The sequence below is a fragment of the Musa acuminata genome, chromosome BXJ3-4 (assembly GCF_036884655.1).
Source record: "Musa acuminata AAA Group cultivar baxijiao chromosome BXJ3-4, Cavendish_Baxijiao_AAA, whole genome shotgun sequence".
Taxonomy (NCBI): domain Eukaryota; kingdom Viridiplantae; phylum Streptophyta; class Magnoliopsida; order Zingiberales; family Musaceae; genus Musa; species Musa acuminata.
In genome coordinates, this window is record NC_088352.1 from 6,314,246 (window position 1) to 6,331,205 (window position 16,960).

Below are 16,960 nucleotides of genomic sequence, written 5' to 3' on the forward strand. Positions count from 1 at the left end.
ACCAAATGAGCTGATAAAACCCAACTATATCTCTCGTGCATTCACATGAATGTTGTTAGCACTTAAAAAGAAGCAGTATTGGACACATCTGACTTCTATATGAATATACTGTCACGGACCTGAATTGAAGGTAATACCAGCAATGTTTAATTATTTGATGGATGAAGTAGCGGTCCTCTAAAGGCCATCTGGAGAGATGCTAAAACAATTAGCTTGTTCCGTTCATGCTTGTGCTTAGTGCTTGTCTATGTATCGTAAAAGATCGCCGTACCTTCCAGTGTACAATGCTCGTACTTTTCTCAAAAAATCAAAGCATCCACCGTTGAGTTTGAAATGGCACGCATCTCAATGCAAGATGGCTTCCCGTTGAGACGACGTACGTTGGCTGATCAGATGCGTTGGATCTCATATCCGACGGTGATAACTACTCAGCGCATACATACATCATTTCCAGTATTACGGATCCTCTCCAACTCTTGTGCTGTTCGTGCTTGGATCAGGCAATTTATCGAGGGGACCCACATCGACGAGCGGCTATGATTTAGAACTATTTAGCACTTAGGCGGTGCAGTAAGGGGCGGTTGGAGAAAATCCAGACGGCTGACGGAGCCCGCCCATTGTCGCGATCACGGGTCGGACACCCGCCACACCCGGTTCTCTCGCCACGTGCCCCTTTGTACCAGACCTCGGTGTTCTCAGCGATGTCGCTTCCTCGCTTCGCTGCCCCGCCATCTTTCTCTGCTGGTGAACTTAGGAGGAGGAAGAAGAGAGGTAGAGAGGTTGGTGGAGATGGATGTGACAGGGGCGGTGAGGAAGTCGGCGGCGGCGGAGGTGGGGATACAAATGCCGGAGGCGGCGAAGGCGTCGGCAGTGGCCGCCGACTCCGGGACAATGAGCGGGCCCCTGGTGCCTGTGACAGGGGGAAAAGACCACCGGGCGGCCGCCGCGATGGGGTGGGACACGGTGGCTGTGGGCGTACGGCTGGCCACGGTCTTGTCGTCGCTGCTGTCACTTAGCATAATGGTGACGGCGGAGCAGCGCGGGAGCCTCTCGGTCTTCGGCATCCAAATCCCGCTCTACTCCAAGTGGTCCTTCTCCGACTCTTTCGAGTAAGCCCTCCGAACCAGTCCCTAAGCTTACTGTAAAGGGACATAGGAGCTAAGTGAGGAGATGGTTGCCATCGTTTGCAGGTATTTGGTGGGGATCTTGGCGGCCGTGGCGGCGCATTCGCTGCTGCAGCTTCTGTTGAGCTTGAGGAAGCTGGCGCAGGGGTTGCCTGTGATCCCCTCCCACAGCCATGCGTGGATCATTTTCGCAGGTGATCAGGTACTCTATGAATCCCATCACTTCCTCTTTTCCTCGTTGTCTGCACTCGTCTCTTCTGTTTTGTCTAAAGTTAGTTCTCAGTGGCTTTTATCAAGCTTTTCTTCTGATCCTTTTATTTATGAGTAATTTTATTATGAATTCAATGATGCTCTGTTGCATTTTTATAAATTCAAAGACCAGTCAGGGATTTGGTTTTTCAGAGTTCAAATTCCAGAAAATAAAATTTGAAGAAGACTGTCTTGTTTTATGACTGAGGGAAATGTTGTGCCTTTATTATTCACTGAGTGGAGTGGTTGATGGATGGTCAAATTATTCTTCTATGACAAAAGAAATAGTCTCAAAGTAAACTCTTTGGGTTGATAGTACTTTCTCACATCAGAGATAATTAAAATCAATTTGTTTCTATCATTTTGTAGTCGAAGAATTTGTTTAATGTTGAGAAACTACAATAGTATATTTAGGTGGAGGAGCAACATGAAAATTAAAGATAAGTTTATCATTAAGGGTCTATGGAACTTGGGTTTGGTTTTCTTCCAATTTTAGTTTCATGCTTCCTGTAGGTTTGGTATCCACGTGTTAGCCAACTTAATTAGTCAGAGAATTTCATATTACTACCATGCATGTATCTAAAGCTTTCACTATAAGGATGCTATTTTGCTATTATTTTGTTTTATTCAAGCATGTTTGCTGTTTATATTGACACAAGATTGACCAGCAATAGCTGGTGCTTGTTCTTGGTGCTGTGTTAAAAAGACTCATCCTCCTCTGGTTAGTCCAAATACAAAGTTGAATAAGGACAGTGAATTTCTTTATTTTTTTGGGGGTTCAATTAAATCAAGTTTCTGTGGAAAGCATGTAATCCTTCTTTGTGTTGTGTAGATATGTTCTGTGAAACCTAATGATATTTAAAAATCTTGAACTAATATACCTTAATGTGTGCAATGTCATACTTATGAAAAATTCCGCATGTATGGTTGCTGGTTTTTCTTGATCATATATCTTGATCTAGAGACTACTTCGTATGTTGTGTGGTCAAGTTATTAGTATTTTACACATTTGTTGATCAACATAATAAAATGAGTTATGAAGCACATCACAAGCTCAGCAGAGCAATTCTTTTTCTCCACAGAGCAATTCTTTTGCTCCATTTCGTTTGTAAAGATAGGTTAGTGATATGAAATTGTAAGCTTTTAGGAAAATTATTTTTTTGAATTTGGTCATAACTCTAATGGTGCTGCTCCAATGAATTTTAGTATGTAAATTGACATTGGCAAGCATGTTTAAGCTTGCCGACCACACCGTGCCAGTGGACCAGTCACAAAGTACGCCACTGCTAAAACCCTATACGAAATGGTTTTCCATCAATTCATTGTTCGATAAGACCTATACTTGTTTTACTTATTTTCGATGGAAATGCATCTTAGTTGCACATTATATGCATTTTCTTTCTTGATATATCGTCGTCGTCAACGACAAACTTGCCATACAACATAATGGCACTGATCATTAATCGTAAATGGCTAGTGTTTGCGTACAACTAGGTACGAGCATATGCTTAGGAGACCTCCGAATGCGGTAGTTAGAAGAGACGAAACGATTAATGTTAGTGGTGCGAGAAGAGGTATACGAAGACATAAAAAAAATTTAATAGAAATTATAAATAAAAATTTAAGTATTCTGAATTTAACTAAACATGACTTTTTACATATTCCAATGACAGCAAACAATCTATGTAGCTGACCACAAAAAGTTGGGACTTACGGTTTTATTGTTGTCGTTAACAGGTGTTTGCATATGCGATGATGAGTGCGGGTTCTGCTGCCGCCGGAGTGACCAATCTGAACCGCACAGGGATCCGGCATGCACTGATTCCTGACTTCTGTAAGCCCTTGCATAGCTTCTGCAACCACATGGCCATCTCCATAAGCTTAGCTTTCCTCAGCTGCCTCTTTCTAGCTATCTCTGCTGTATTAGATGTACTGTGGTTGTCCAAGTATTGATGTTATAAGAACCAACAACATCTTCTTCTACTTGTGCACTTGTTTCAGAATGAATAAAACTACATGTGTGAAATGCTCATGGATTTATTGTACGACGTATAATGTTCTGTACAGAAACTACGTCCGGTGAGCGAATAAGTGAAGAGATATTAGGAAAACTCGTAAGTGGTTGCGAAGAGTAATGGCAGAATTGCTCGTCACCGTCCAATCAAGGTTTGGACGGGCGGGATTAGATATCCGACTCAGATGAAGGGTTAAGATGAAGGAGAAGACGTATATAATAACCGAAATGGTTGCATCCTAACAACTTGCGCTTGTGTTGGTCTCCGTCTTCCTCCCTTCTACCTCGCCGTTCCCCTTTCGAGTTTTGCAGCTCTGCGCTCATCGGCTATACACCGCATCAATTCGTCCTCTCTTCTTCCTATTCGTCGGTTCTGCTATCGGTAGCCGACCCCCCGTCTCCTCAACTGCATCCTACTTGCCAAACGACCCGATCGATCGATGAGCTTGGAGGGCTGTGATGGGTTTCGGATGAGGCGACGGCGAGCGAAGGAGGTGGGGATTTAGGTATTGACTGGCCTCTTCAGGCATCCGAGGAGGTGGAAGAAACGGTGATCTGACCAGATGGTGGAGGTGAGAGTTGGGTTCGATCCTCATAGCCTTTTGTAGCATTCTCCTTGGATTGTCGATTGCACTCGCGACATGAATTTGATCTATGAACTATTTGATCTATGCAGGCGTTTTCAGACGAGGAAACTCATTGTTTAGTTGTCATTCAATATCTGCTATGTGACGAGCTGAAACTATCAGTAAATAATTCTAGTACGTTGGCACCGTGCAGTACTTACAGGTCATCGTGGTCACAGTGAATCAAGAAATGTTTGTTGAATGAAAATGGCGTCTCGAAACTAAATGCTACTTTTTGTTGCAGAATTGGCTTTCGCTGGACAAATATCAAAGTATGGCGCAACAGAAACCACCAATACACAGCAACTTCCCCTACTCAAAACTGTAGGGCCTCAAGGTAATCCAAACCCTCATACAAAATTCTAGGCATAATCCAGTCTGTAGCATAATTAAACAAAAGAGGATGATATTATTGAAGGGCACATATATCATGTTAGATTTGTTATATTATACAACTAACACGCTAGCTGCAAATTGTCAACCAACAGTTCTCTAGCTTTTGTCACAACATCATGGAGGGAAAAAAAAAATAGTTTAGTTAAGTTACCCTAAGAGACTGCCAGTGAACTGAAGAAGAATGCTTCTAAACGGTGGGTTAACCACTTCAACCTCTAGATACCTGTTTATATCCAGAAGAATGATGAAGACAAGATGCTCACCACCTTTTCTCTTGGCTCATGGAATCAATATCAGACTGTTGATCATACAACCCCTTCTAATGTCCCAAACTCCATTGAACAGCATTAGACCAATTCCTTATCTCACATCTTTCACAGTTCAACTCCACCAGACAGCTTGAGAAACAGTTTTATATTTCAAAAGGCAGGACCGGGAATATTTGCATAATCAAGGCTGGAAATATAGACATTAAGTCCTCCTCGCGGAACCAATTGTGCACTGAGTTTCCCACAGTGGGCCAACAAGCTACAGCTTTTTGGGCAAGTTGTAAGTTTTCTTTAGGAATTTTGTTGCAGCATCATCATTCCTATGGCATAAAACATGTAGAACTGTGTTGGGCTCGGTCGGGCTCCAGTGCCCTGGATTTGGAGGTAATGGATATTTGGATTTGGCTGCAGAATCATTTGTCTCTACAACCATCCGTTTGAACCGTTCAATGAGGCTCTCTGTGTCGGTGCGAAATAGGGGTAGCACATTGTTCACTTCTCTTGCAGCCTTCTCGACCAACTCTTCAGGCAACCCATCTCCGTCAGCCAAGTATAAATCTTTAAGAGATTTGAAATCATCCTCTATAATATGAGAATCTTGGCAAGAGAAACCACGTGACGGGCCACCAGCAAGAAGCACAAGCAAGAACCCATCAAACGAAGCTTTCATTAGTGCAGTTATTACTCGGTATCGTACTCTGTTGTGCACTGTGCTTGATACCATCTCCAAAGTAGGGTCGAGTTCTTTTAGAAAAGGATGTATTCTTGAAGCAGCAGTCTCACCAACAAATAAAGCATCCCATAAAATGTGACTCAGGTCATGAAAGATTACCTTGTAGGCTATCGTCTCACAAACTTGCAGAATTCCTTCTTGACAAGCAGCCAAAGAAAGCTCAAAACTGGTCCGCATACCATTTAATACATCTGCTTGAGCTGATTCAGTATTCCTTAAACAGGTCTTTATTTTCTTCTCCAAGTTCTCCAACTCTTTGCGGATATGATAAAGTGAATTGATGCGTACACACAGCTGTGACAAACTCAAAGAACCATCTCCGTTTGTCGACCCAACTTGTGATCTCCTTTTTGTTAAGTTTTGTGACTTATCCTTTTTCTTCCATAATTTAGAACCAACTTTACATCTAGTTAACGCGGGCAATGTAGGCATAAAATTGTTCCGGCTACCTGAAAATGAAGATTTATTAGTCGTAGAATTAACAATCCAGCACATAAACTGATGAAACCTACCACATCCTGCTTTTGCCTTAGATGCATAATGTTGCAGATTCCGATCAAGTCCTATTAGCAAGTCAGGAAGCAAGGCAGGGTGCATGGGTATGGGCAGTCGGAAGTAAGCATCTAAAGTCTCGTCAATTATCCGTAGCACCTCGACTGAAGAAGGAGCATAACTTTCCTTGGTTGCCCTTGGGATCCAAACCTAGTGAAATTAATAACATATTATTACTGGTGATCAGATACAGAAAAGTTGTACTCATGTAACAGGATCACAGTTTCTTTGGAATGACTGGAAAATGAAAGCACCTTATAACCACAATGTCATGTCAACATCTGTCTGCGACAGAGATTCATCAGGCAACAGAAAGTAAATCCAATTTTAATCAGATTATGCAACCATAACGATTAAGCATAGTATGCAAAACACATAAATCTGATGCACAGTAATCTCATTTTAGTAACAACCTTGGACCCTTGGATATGAGGGAGTCTAGCATGCCTATAGGAACACTAGCGACATGGGTAACAATATTTAAAAGTAGTGTTCATTGATAGAAGCATGGCAAAGATGGACCCAATACAAGGTTTTAGAGATACCATCTAATGGTAGCCAAGTAATATCAAGATATAAAGAACATATGATCCAGCAATAGTTTGTAAGGGTAACAGAATAATAGTGATCTTAATATCAGATCTATAATGTTAGATTGACAATTTTATCTTTTTAACACATCAGAAGATAATTGCAAATGGCAAAAACCAATCAATTAACATGGTCAGATTAGCTGATGTATCATGATGAGTACAAGAAAATTGAAGCAACTAACACGAATGTCTATAGTTCAAATCGATAATTTAAATGGTTGAATCAAGCAAAAGAAAAGTCAGAAAAGATACAAGTTCACATACAACTAGGCCTTTAGTGCATGTATAAAACTAAGAAGAAAAGTGATGTAAAAGAATCAAACCTCTTGCTGCAAGTTCCGGTCAACCCACTCCTTTAGCCCGTCCGCCCTAGTTCTTATCCATGCTCTTACAAGATTGGCAATGGCGGATTCAGCTTCATAAGGTGGCATTTCTCTGATTAATGACTTACCCCCATCATCACTATCTACAGAATCTTCAACAGCAATGTTGACAAGTTGTTTCTCTAACTTGTCAGCAGCTCTAAGAACTTGTACCACATCTGGTGTTAGCTCTGTGACACTAGATATAAATTGCTTTAGTTCATTTCCGTAACAAGAATGAAGAGTTGCAACAGCAACGCCAGCAGCAAGTGGATGCCATTTCTTCAATATTGGACTAAACATCTCTTGCTCTTTGCTTGCCAAATTGCCAATTTCCTGAGCAAGAATGCAAAGAACTGGAGTACTTTGTTTTCTTGATGGTCTCCTGCTTGACGCTATATGTTCCATTTTCTGCATCAATGCAACCACTGGTTCAGATGTTACATTGAGTTTGACAGCTGAGATGTGAGTAATCAGCAAAATGGAAGAACCAATTAGATTTGCAAAAAAGTATTAACTTTGAAAAGAAATTAACCAAATCAGAAAAATGGTATCAATGTTTCAAAGAAAAGTATTTGGAAGGTAAATGGGAAAAGGTATAAGCAGGCTCATTAGTTCAATCTGACATTTCAAAGAACCTACCTGAGCAAAAGCAGTGCGAAGTGATGATCGAATATAGGCATCAATTCTGCTACAAGCTACATCAGTTTCTTCTTTCCTCCTACGGCGATATCCATTAGAAATATCTTCAACTGGTATCTTTGCACCTGTGACTCCCAATGAGACAATGATTTGCATTGACTCGATGTTACTAGAGCTGAACATATCATGGTAAGCAAGAAGTCTTTTCTCTGTCCAACTCATTATAGAGCTCAATATTGACTTCAAATATTTTGAATAGGTTGGGTCTTGTGTTGCTTTTGCATCCTTTGCAACTTCAGTTAATTGTTTATCAGCTGCAATTAGCAGATCAGTTTCAACTTGTCCAGTAGTGACAAATCTGTGAAACAAAATCCAAGCAAAGCAGAGATTATGAAACATCTCATTTATTCCTAGGAAGACCCATGTTTTCTTTATCAACTCTAAAACCTCATCAATTTCATCGATTATTGATGCTTCCTCACTACTGTTGTTAAAACAAGCTTCTAATAGCATTTGGTACAGATAGAGATTAAGCGGAAAACCATCTGCCCAGTGGCATGTATCTGAACCAAATCCGTTAAAAGATCTGTAGGCAAGTGACATCGCAGCATTTCGTAGAACCTGCATTGCTTCTGAATTTTTCCCGGTCTCAATAGGTGTCTTTGAAGCTTCATGCAAAATTTGTCGAAGCCTTTGTGATGCAGCATCTGACTTGTCTAACGGAAGATAAGGATGGCGGAGTAGTCCAGCATCAAGAACCTTCAAATTTCTAGTTTGCCAGCATATATATTCTTGTTGATCAGGAAAATCTGAAGATTTGAACTGCTGCAGCAACTCTAGAGGCAGAACCATAGACTCCATACGCTTCCCAAGCTGTTAGCGGGGATGAAGGGAGAAAAGATCAAAACGTTATCTTCAACTGGACAACGTAAAAGCAATCTAAAGCATCTTTCTTTTGTAACAGTCAAAACAATAGAAATAACATTATCTAATCAAGACATGACATTTCATTAGAGCAAAAGAACTAAAGAATTTAAGGCTTTGTTTTCTTCTTTGATTTTATAGAAGAATCAGAATCAATCTGTGGTTATATAATTTGGATGTAAAAGAAGACAAATTTCATCACAGAAATTGTGTTGAATTAGCAACAGAAGGGACTTTCGTACCTTCGTAGCAACCCTACAATTGGAAGCAGAAGTTTCTCATAATTGAACAAATATATGTAGGATAACTGTAGGATATAGGTCATGACTATCTCCTATTGATCTCATTGACATTTGAATGTCGGGATGCATAACTCTGATGAATCAAATTCTTGCAAGAAGACATAATTGACTGAATGACAATCATTTGTAGAATCTTTTGTGCAAATACATAGAACTAAAGCCCAAAAATCAATGTCATAGAGTTTGGTGCGGGGTGAACTCGCCGGTTATCAAGAAACTGACAGAACATACAGGTCCTATATATTCACAAAGAAACAAAAGAGATATAGAACACTTTCCTAAATTCAATCATCAGCCATATATCCTCAATATGATCCCCAACAATTAGACTGAAAAATAACTTTGACAACATGGGATTAGTCTATGAAGCACCCAATTTTTTTTACTTTCATCTTGAATGAAAGAAGGTCAGCGACTCCAGCCCAAACAAGTACAAACCATATAGTAAGGGCTTGAACTCAAGAATATAACTTCAACTACTGTCAAGGATTTTTGCTCAACACGTTCTTCTCGAGTCCTTAATGTTAATAGTTGATCATCGGTGAGCCAGAGAACACTCATGCAACCCATCACCGATAGAAGAGCGAATGCTTTTCATTAGAGTCGGTGGTCACAGACAACTCAACCAACATCTTTATTGCGATGAGGAATCCTAATTTGATAACGACACTTCACTAACCCGAAGAGATATCTGCAATTTTATCCGCTAAAGAGCAGCCGGACACCAAAAACCTTTCTCTGTAGAAGTCCCTTTGCCATAAGCGATTAATCGTGACCGTAAAAGATGGACAATATCAAACTACAGTTGAGCTAGTATGTGTTTGATGATGAGCGTGCTACCAAATTGATGTCCCACTGAATCATATAGAAAGAAGGTCAATCGAACAGTGGGCATTCTAGAGGATTCAATAGCCCTAACAAGAAATTATAGTTTACGGATCAAAGAGCGTTTTATATGCGGAAGAACCAAATCAAGAATCGTGGAATCGAGGACTCACATTTGCGGCTGCAATTCGCAGCAAACCCCTTCGGATCCGCGCGTCCAGTTGCTCGGATATCCCCATCTGCACCCTCATCAGCTCGCCAGCCGACACCGGCTTCTTGGAGGACGCATTCCCGGGGATGCCCTTATTCGACGGGGACCTGATCCCGAGGGCCTTCTTCATCTTGCTGGCGGCCGCGGAGGTCAGCGACCGCTGTAGCGACGGCGGGAGGGACGTCGACCGTTCGATGGTGCGCTCGGACTGGGGGGTGTAGGTGAGGGGCTTGCTGCCGGTGGCGCGGCAGGCTGCGACGAAGATCTCGTAGGCGCTCTCCCGGAGCTCCGCGTCCGAGAGCGCGACGCCCAGCTGCCCCAAGGGGGATGGGAGATCGGCGACGGCGGCGGTCATGGCGGCGGATATCCATCCGTTGGACTCCTTCTTGGAGTCCCCCATGGATCCTCTCCCTCTCTCTCCCTCTCTCTCAAGAGCTAAGCCATTACCCCCGCGACGAGCGCTCCTATATATAGATATTATTTATTGTCTTTATTTATATTTATTTCAAAGAGGAAATAAAAATGTTTGCTTCTTCCTCCTCCTTATTTGTTTTGGGGTTGAGGTTGGATTTTTCTCTTTTTGGTATTATAATATATATATATATATATATATGTATATATTAAAGGGGTGAGGAGAAGTGGAATAAGAGGAAGAATGCAGAGAGAGAGAGAGAGAGGTTAAGTAGTGGAATGAGGGCAAAAGAAGGTTTGGGTTTTCATGGGGGAATACATGACAGTTTGACAATGGAAGAAAAGTATCTGTGCTTTTTATGTTCTCTTTTCCACCTTTTACTGTTGGATTTTTTTTTTCTTTTTATCTAACAATGGGATTAATGGTTCAATCTGTTTTAATTAGATGTGTTAATTTCACTCTAATGTTCAAAGAATCTATTAAGGAAGGGAAAGCTCATCAAGGAAAAGATAAGGTAATTTAAGTCAGCCATTGAAGGGGAGGATTAGAGGACACAATGGAAGTCATTATCTATGGACAATGGAAGGTATAGCCGCTTGAAGTCATTATCTGTAAGACAAATCAGTCTCACCTGTCAACCAATTCTTTAGGGTTTGACATGCACTACACCTGGTGGATGCCAGTGCTTTGTTCACTTGAAAGATGAGAACCAATAAATAATATGATCAAATTTACTTTTGGATTCAGACTGGAGGATTTGTAATTATGATATAATGTAAGACTTGAGTTATAATATGATTGTCTATTCAATTAGGATAATCAAGATTTGAGTTAGAAAATAATATATATATATATATATTTTCTAAGATTTATTTTTATTTTTGAAGTGAAATTATGTGATTTAAGATGTTGGAATTGTTGGCATGAACTTGCAAGCCTAAAGGAGGGACATATCTCCTGTGATGATGATTCTGAGGCTGGACTCCACCCAAAGGAAAAGTGACATTTTTAGTGATTTGAACTCATCATCCTTATCCACTCATCACTAAATAATGCTCACAGCTGTGCATTGACGCCAACCCAATTTACTGTAAGGGAGCCAATGGATGGCTATGAAAAGGTCATGTTGTCGAGAATTCAAGAGTCGAAGATAGAAAGAAAGGGCTAAAGATGTGTGATGGGATGGATCCAATAATGTGTTTGTGCAGCGTAGGACAGAGTCTTACAGCACGGATGTCGCATGGCATGTGGCAATGTCTGCATGGATGTCCTTGTCATGACAGTTAATATTGCCTCTCTAATCACCTGGATTAAGTTTATCCTTTTGATCCATAATCACATTATCAACTTCTGGGGACAAAAAGGTCAAATGTCAAGACGATATTAACAAATTGTGTGGAAACAAAGCCTAAACAGTGATCCATGAACAAAAGTCAAACAAGCAGTGATCCATGAACAAAAGTCAAATGTAAAGAAGGTGGACTTACTGTAACCTTGTTTAGCAATAACCATTGCCCTTTTTCTGTAACTAAGACAGACAAATGAACAGTTTCAAGATCATCAGCTTCTTCCTTTAAAGACCGTAAACCTAATCCTTGGAAGATTGTCGAGTGGTTTCATTACTTCCATTTTCTCAGAACTATAAAGATTTCCAAATTAGTATAAGAAATCTAATGGTTTTAGACGATGGTTTATTAAGATTAGAGATCATGATAACAAGAGTTTTGAGTTTAGTATTTAGGATTTTAAGGTTTTAGGTCATCTGTAGCAATTCAATAGCGTGAAAGACTGCTCGATGTCCGGAGTTTTAATTCCTTATTGAATGCTTGCTTGAAGTGGCGATATATGCGGAGTTACTCATCACTGTGCACTCCACAGTCCTTTGTCAGTGCCATGAATTGAAAGTACTCATCCTTCACCAGCGTTATGCATGTATATGGATTAAATCTACCTCCAATCTAGACCTAAAAAAGGAAGTAATCTTCTGATCGATTCTATGGTGCAAAGCAGAGTTTGTGATGAATCAATGAACTTTCACCTCTTGGGTTAACGTTTCTTCTTCCTCATTGATGACTGCAAGTTTTCTTTCAGATGGGAAACATTAATTTTGCTGTATCCACAGAAATTTCTATTTCTACACTGCTGTTTTACTATCCATACATCACTGTCTCCTCCCATGTGCAGCCTTTTAATATGCAGCAGCTCAAACCAACACAGTGGGGAGGAGGAAGTCTCTTGTCTGCCATGGCGTGTGATGCCGTCAAGACGAAGGTCGAGGTAGAGGAGACGGTTGTCGACGATCCGGTGAGCCCGACCGGCCAATACTTCAACAGTTCTGTGCTGTCGATAGGTATTCTCGCAATCTTCGAGTCGGATGTCGCCATTGACGATTCCCCAACGATGTCGACGCTGGAGAACCTCTTCTTGCCCATCCATCCTCGATTCTCCTCCGTCATGGTACATACCCTCTCTCTCTCTCTTAGTCATGTAATGTTTCAAGCCAGTGTCAAGTCGTGCTCTGTTTTTTTCCTCATTCACCTCTTTAGGCTGTTTAGGATCATGATTCAAAAGACGATGATGATTTCTCGTTTGCATGCATCAGACAAACCAGGATTAGATTATGCATGGGAAGTAACTTGGTATGTCATCTTCCTGCTTCCTAATGCAATACTTCAAGTGCATGCTTATTAGACCACCAAGCTTAGGCAGTATGCACCTGCAACATCCATGTAGGTGGAAGAACTAGTCAACCAAAGTCAAAACCATGTAGTGCAGATCTGCTCCTTCGCATTAATTGGTCATCAGAGCACTCTGTTTCAGGAGTGAAGAACTATTCATTCATCAGCTTTATAATGAGAATGTGTTTCTGCAAGATATATTAATGGATTTAATGGATATATGGAATATGAGAATGGCATTAGCTCCACAATGCAATCGAGACACAGTTTGATGAACAGTGTATGCTGAAAACCTCAACCCCGAAGAAGTCTTCATTAATCGTTAGGAGGAGTCGCTACGATCCATGTGTTGTTCTAATTCTAGCCATGCGTCGTTGGCTTCTGTCGCATTTACTCTACTGCGGTCTTTGCGTGGTCAGGTGAAGGACGACCATGGCGTCCGACGATGGAAGAGGGTCGCACTGAAGCTGGAGGACCACGTGAACGTTCCCGTCTTCCCCGCGGGCTTAGAGACCTACGACGACTACATACGTGGTTACATCTCCGACATTGCAGTGGCGGAGTTCTCACAGAGCAGACCGCTCTGGGATCTCCACATCCTCAAGTACACAACCAAGAGTGCAGCAGGGACCATGGTGTTCCGGATCCACCACGCACTGGGCGATGGCTTCTCCCTGATGAGCGCCCTCTTCTCTTGCTTCCGGAGAGCTGACGACCCTTCTCTGCCCCTCACCTTCCCTTCTTCCCGAGCCACTAAGCCTGTGCAAGGCAGCGGCGCCTGGTGGCGCGCATGGCGGAACGTGCCGCGCGCCCTCTCGGTTTGCATGAACACCGTACGTGATTTCGGGTGGAGCTTGCTGAAGACCAACTATCTTGCAGATGACTGGACTCCGGTGCGGTCGGAGGAGGCTGGAGTGGAGTTCCGACCGATGGAGATCTCCACTGTCACCTTGTCGCTCGACGAAGTTAGGCACGTCAAGGCGAAGCTTGGAGGGGTAAGCATAGTAGTGAATCCTAGATGAAAGACTGGGGACAGAGTATTCTTCCTCCTCTTTCTCTTCTCTTTTCTTAGCACAGTCACTGAATTAACAACCCCTGCCGCAATTTGTTTGGAGCTCATCCAAAGACGGTGAACGATGTCATCTCCGGTACAATATTCTACGGCACGCAGCTCTACTTCCAAGCCACAGCTCCAGGCTCGAAAGAGGCTCGAGTGACAGCACTGGTGTTGCTCAACACGAGGATGATTGCAAGCTACCGATCTCTAAAGGAGATGACCGGACCCGACGCCACCAACCCATGGGGCAACCGCTTCGGCTTTCTTCACGTCCCAGTCCCCGTTTCCGGTAATCCAGACGCCTCTGATCCACTCAGCTTCGTTCTCAAGGCAAGGCAGATCATCAAGGCAAAGAAAAGCTCCCTTGCTGTCCACCTCAATGGCAGACTGCTCGAAACTATCCGAAAGCTCAGAGGTGCCGAGGTAGTAGACTATCTAAACTTGCAGAGATATCGTACTGCATGTCGTGAACTTGAGGAGTTTTCTTCTACCTTTGATTTGATTGTAGACTGCTGCTCGATACATACATTCCACCCTGAGAAACACGAGCATGACCATATCAAACCTGTCTGGACCAATGGAGCAGATGATCATAGCAGGTCATCCAATCGGGAGCTTCTACTTCATGACGGTGGGCAGCCCTCAGGTACGTACCAACAAACCCGACAAGTCCTTCGAGCAAGGAAGAGCTTTAGCTGACGCTACTCTGCTGAACTGATGATCTCTATGGCAGAGCCTCACCGTATCGGTGGTCAGCTACATGGGGAAGCTGAAGGTGGCCATGGGCACCGAGAAGGGGTTCATAGATGCCGGACTCCTCGTCTCCTGCATGGAGCAGTCCTTTCGGAGGATCTCCGAGGCTGCTGCAGGCAAGAGCGCTGATCGTGACTCTTAATTAGACTTCGTCGGCCATTCTATTAGGCCGACTTGCGGCGATTACTAGCCTACGTAGAACTGAAAAGCCCACGGAAGTCCTCCGTTCGGGCCCCAAAAAGCACAGATTAAAGCCCAGGTTGGAATCTAGGGTTTCGTGGGTTCTCTGTTCTCTATTCTCGGTCTATAAAGAGGGTGACGCAGGAAAGACTGCGCATCCATGAACGGCGGGCGACCTTCTTACGTTCTTAGTTCCTCCTCTCCTTGGTTTGTTTGTTCTCATAGTTTTGGTAAATGACATCGATGAAGCGTATCAACGAAGGCCTGTGATGAGGAATCTGCAACGGTTGCAATGATTCGCTTCTGCGTGTAATGATTTGACAACGCCAAATCGCTACGTTCTTTCTGAGGCCTCTCTCCGTCCCTCTTCAATCCGTCCTTTATTTTTCTCATTTAATGGTGATGTGATTTTTCCTCCTCTATTTTTTGGTGCCATCTCTACGCACTCTCGTCATATCTTTTCCTTGGAATAAACATTCAATTATGATTGAATGCGACGAGGTTTCCTCAATTCTTTTTTTCTTTTATTTTATGTATTTATTCCCTTATTACAGTGAGGTCTGAAGGGGATGATGTGCTATTTTTCTTCCTTTTTTTGTTCTTTTCTTTTTCCCATGAGGACGATAATGACATCAATAATATAGATATAAATATATAATAATATAATAAAGAAGCAGCTTCACGTTTCTTTCTTGTCGGCCCGACTAATAATCGAGGCTGTCGGTCTTGTCGTCTTCATCCTCCTCACTGAAAGCGTCTCGTGGCAGATCACAACGAAGCTGATGATAAATATACGAATGCGAGATCGATTGTCATCGCGATCGATCATATTCGAATTCCATTAGCCATATTATTTTTCCAAGTCGGAAAGATCAACGTCACATTTGAATCAGAGCTCGAGAGGATCAACGTGTAGATAGATGAAGAACTGACAGCGTTCTTATTTATTCCCCCATTTCTGTAAGATTACATTACTTCTACGGTTTTATTCTTACAGAGAACCACTCACTGGTTCTTGAAACGAGATCCACAAGAATGCAATCATATACATGAGAATTCAACTAGTACAGGCTTATTAGAGGAGAAGTGCCCCACCAAGAACTGTAGCGGCCAGCCCAAGAGCGATCCTTGATGCACTCGGGACAGAGGAGGGACTCGAGGGAGGCGGCGTTGGTGACAGATTGGAACCAGTCGAAGATCCAGCTGAGGCGGGTGGCTGGGCTGGAGGCGTGGTGGTGGTGGTGGAAGGAGAAGGTGACGGAGTTGGACTTGGCGTCGGGGCGTGAACGGGCGACGTGGGTGATGGGGACGGAGATGAGGAGGGGGAAGCAGAGGAAGAGGGAGATGGCGATGGAGTGAGGGAAGGTGGAGATGATGGAGGCGGTGGACTCGGGTTCTGGTTCCTGATAGCCAACACCACCACCGTCAGCTTCTGCTCCTTCCGGCAGCTCTCCGGCACGCCGCTGATGAAGTAGAACGGCCCCGACCGATCGAACTTGAACGTCGAGTCGCCTCCCTCCAGCTTCTGGATCGGATTGCTCGCGTTGCATGCGTCGTAGTCCTGCTTCGTCACCACCAGGACGGAGTCCACCTCCTTCCTGTATCTAAACACTGCACAGAAGACTCGATCAAAGCATCAGAAAGAAACAACGAGAACAGCTATGACACACGGCGATGCATACCGAGGGTGTCATTAACTTGGAATCTGTTCCTCCCTGCCCATTTGTCGTAGCTCTCGGAAGGGTTGGAAACCCAGCCATCTCTTCCACCAACGTAGAAATCGTAAGCCCCAGATGAGGCCATCAGCCCCATTAAGACGCCCACAAGGAGAAGAGTGCCAGGCGAAGTCTTGCGGAGCTCCATCACTCTCTCCATGGACTCCTCCAGAAGGATCCAAAGGCAAGTCGAACGGAGAAGAGGCGATGTTGGGGTTCGATAGATATAAGTAGATGGAAGTTAATCACAGTGACTCTTACGACGGCAACTAATGATAATAGTAGTATTAATTCACGTGTCAACAATTTCATGCATATTTTCACACATTCAAAGAATAGTTCT

General features: G+C 43.0%; 4 protein-coding genes across 4 annotated transcripts; 2 read left to right on the forward strand and 2 right to left on the reverse strand.

Moving 5' to 3' along the window:
* Positions 1-653: 653 nt before the first annotated feature.
* Positions 654-3,421, forward strand: LOC135636794 (CASP-like protein 3A1). The gene is made up of 3 exons (XM_065148833.1): positions 654-1,109; positions 1,191-1,326; positions 3,111-3,421. The coding sequence occupies exons 1-3, from the start codon at positions 790-792 to the stop codon at positions 3,324-3,326; spliced, it is 672 nt and encodes a 223-aa protein (XP_065004905.1). The 5' UTR covers positions 654-789; the 3' UTR covers positions 3,327-3,421.
* A 981-nt stretch (positions 3,422-4,402) lies between these two features.
* On the reverse strand, positions 4,403-10,285 carry LOC135636789 (protein unc-13 homolog). The gene is made up of 5 exons (XM_065148828.1): positions 9,785-10,285; positions 7,561-8,433; positions 6,880-7,329; positions 5,920-6,113; positions 4,403-5,856 (listed from the first exon to the last, which is right to left on the reverse strand). Exons 1-5 carry the CDS (start codon positions 10,220-10,222, stop codon positions 4,938-4,940), a joined length of 2,874 nt encoding a protein of 957 aa, XP_065004900.1. The 5' UTR covers positions 10,223-10,285; the 3' UTR covers positions 4,403-4,937.
* Positions 10,286-12,434: 2,149 nt separating this feature from the next.
* On the forward strand, positions 12,435-15,344 carry LOC135636791 (wax ester synthase/diacylglycerol acyltransferase 11-like). The gene is made up of 5 exons (XM_065148829.1): positions 12,435-12,691; positions 13,332-13,907; positions 14,039-14,392; positions 14,478-14,615; positions 14,703-15,344. Exons 1-5 carry the CDS (start codon positions 12,479-12,481, stop codon positions 14,862-14,864), a joined length of 1,443 nt encoding a protein of 480 aa, XP_065004901.1. The 5' UTR covers positions 12,435-12,478; the 3' UTR covers positions 14,865-15,344.
* Positions 15,345-15,819: 475 nt separating this feature from the next.
* On the reverse strand, positions 15,820-16,829 carry LOC135636792 (early nodulin-like protein 3). The gene is made up of 2 exons (XM_065148830.1): positions 16,585-16,829; positions 15,820-16,513 (listed from the first exon to the last, which is right to left on the reverse strand). Exons 1-2 carry the CDS (start codon positions 16,775-16,777, stop codon positions 15,978-15,980), a joined length of 729 nt encoding a protein of 242 aa, XP_065004902.1. The 5' UTR covers positions 16,778-16,829; the 3' UTR covers positions 15,820-15,977.
* Positions 16,830-16,960: the final 131 nt, after the last annotated feature.

Excerpts from the sequence above, each read along its gene's own strand:
- LOC135636794 (XM_065148833.1), top strand. The coding sequence starts at position 790 with ATGGATGTGACAGGGGCGGTGAGGAAGTCGGCGGCGGCGGAGGTGGGG. Across the intron at positions 1,110-1,190 it reads TCCTTCTCCGACTCTTTCGA|GTATTTGGTGGGGATCTTGG; the intron begins GTAAGCCCTCCG and ends CATCGTTTGCAG. Across the intron at positions 1,327-3,110 it reads TCATTTTCGCAGGTGATCAG|GTGTTTGCATATGCGATGAT; the intron begins GTACTCTATGAA and ends TGTCGTTAACAG.
- LOC135636789 (XM_065148828.1), bottom strand. The coding sequence starts at position 10,222 with ATGGGGGACTCCAAGAAGGAGTCCAACGGATGGATATCCGCCGCCATG. Across the intron at positions 7,330-7,560 it reads TTCGCACTGCTTTTGCTCAG|AAAATGGAACATATAGCGTC; the intron begins GTAGGTTCTTTG and ends GCATTGATGCAG. Across the intron at positions 6,114-6,879 it reads ACCGGAACTTGCAGCAAGAG|GTTTGGATCCCAAGGGCAAC; the intron begins GTTTGATTCTTT and ends TAATTTCACTAG.
- LOC135636791 (XM_065148829.1), top strand. The coding sequence starts at position 12,479 with ATGGCGTGTGATGCCGTCAAGACGAAGGTCGAGGTAGAGGAGACGGTT. Across the intron at positions 14,393-14,477 it reads GAAAGCTCAGAGGTGCCGAG|ACTGCTGCTCGATACATACA; the intron begins GTAGTAGACTAT and ends ATTTGATTGTAG. Across the intron at positions 14,616-14,702 it reads TGACGGTGGGCAGCCCTCAG|AGCCTCACCGTATCGGTGGT; the intron begins GTACGTACCAAC and ends TCTCTATGGCAG.
- LOC135636792 (XM_065148830.1), bottom strand. The coding sequence starts at position 16,777 with ATGGAGAGAGTGATGGAGCTCCGCAAGACTTCGCCTGGCACTCTTCTC. Across the intron at positions 16,514-16,584 it reads CCAAGTTAATGACACCCTCG|TGTTTAGATACAGGAAGGAG; the intron begins GTATGCATCGCC and ends TCTTCTGTGCAG.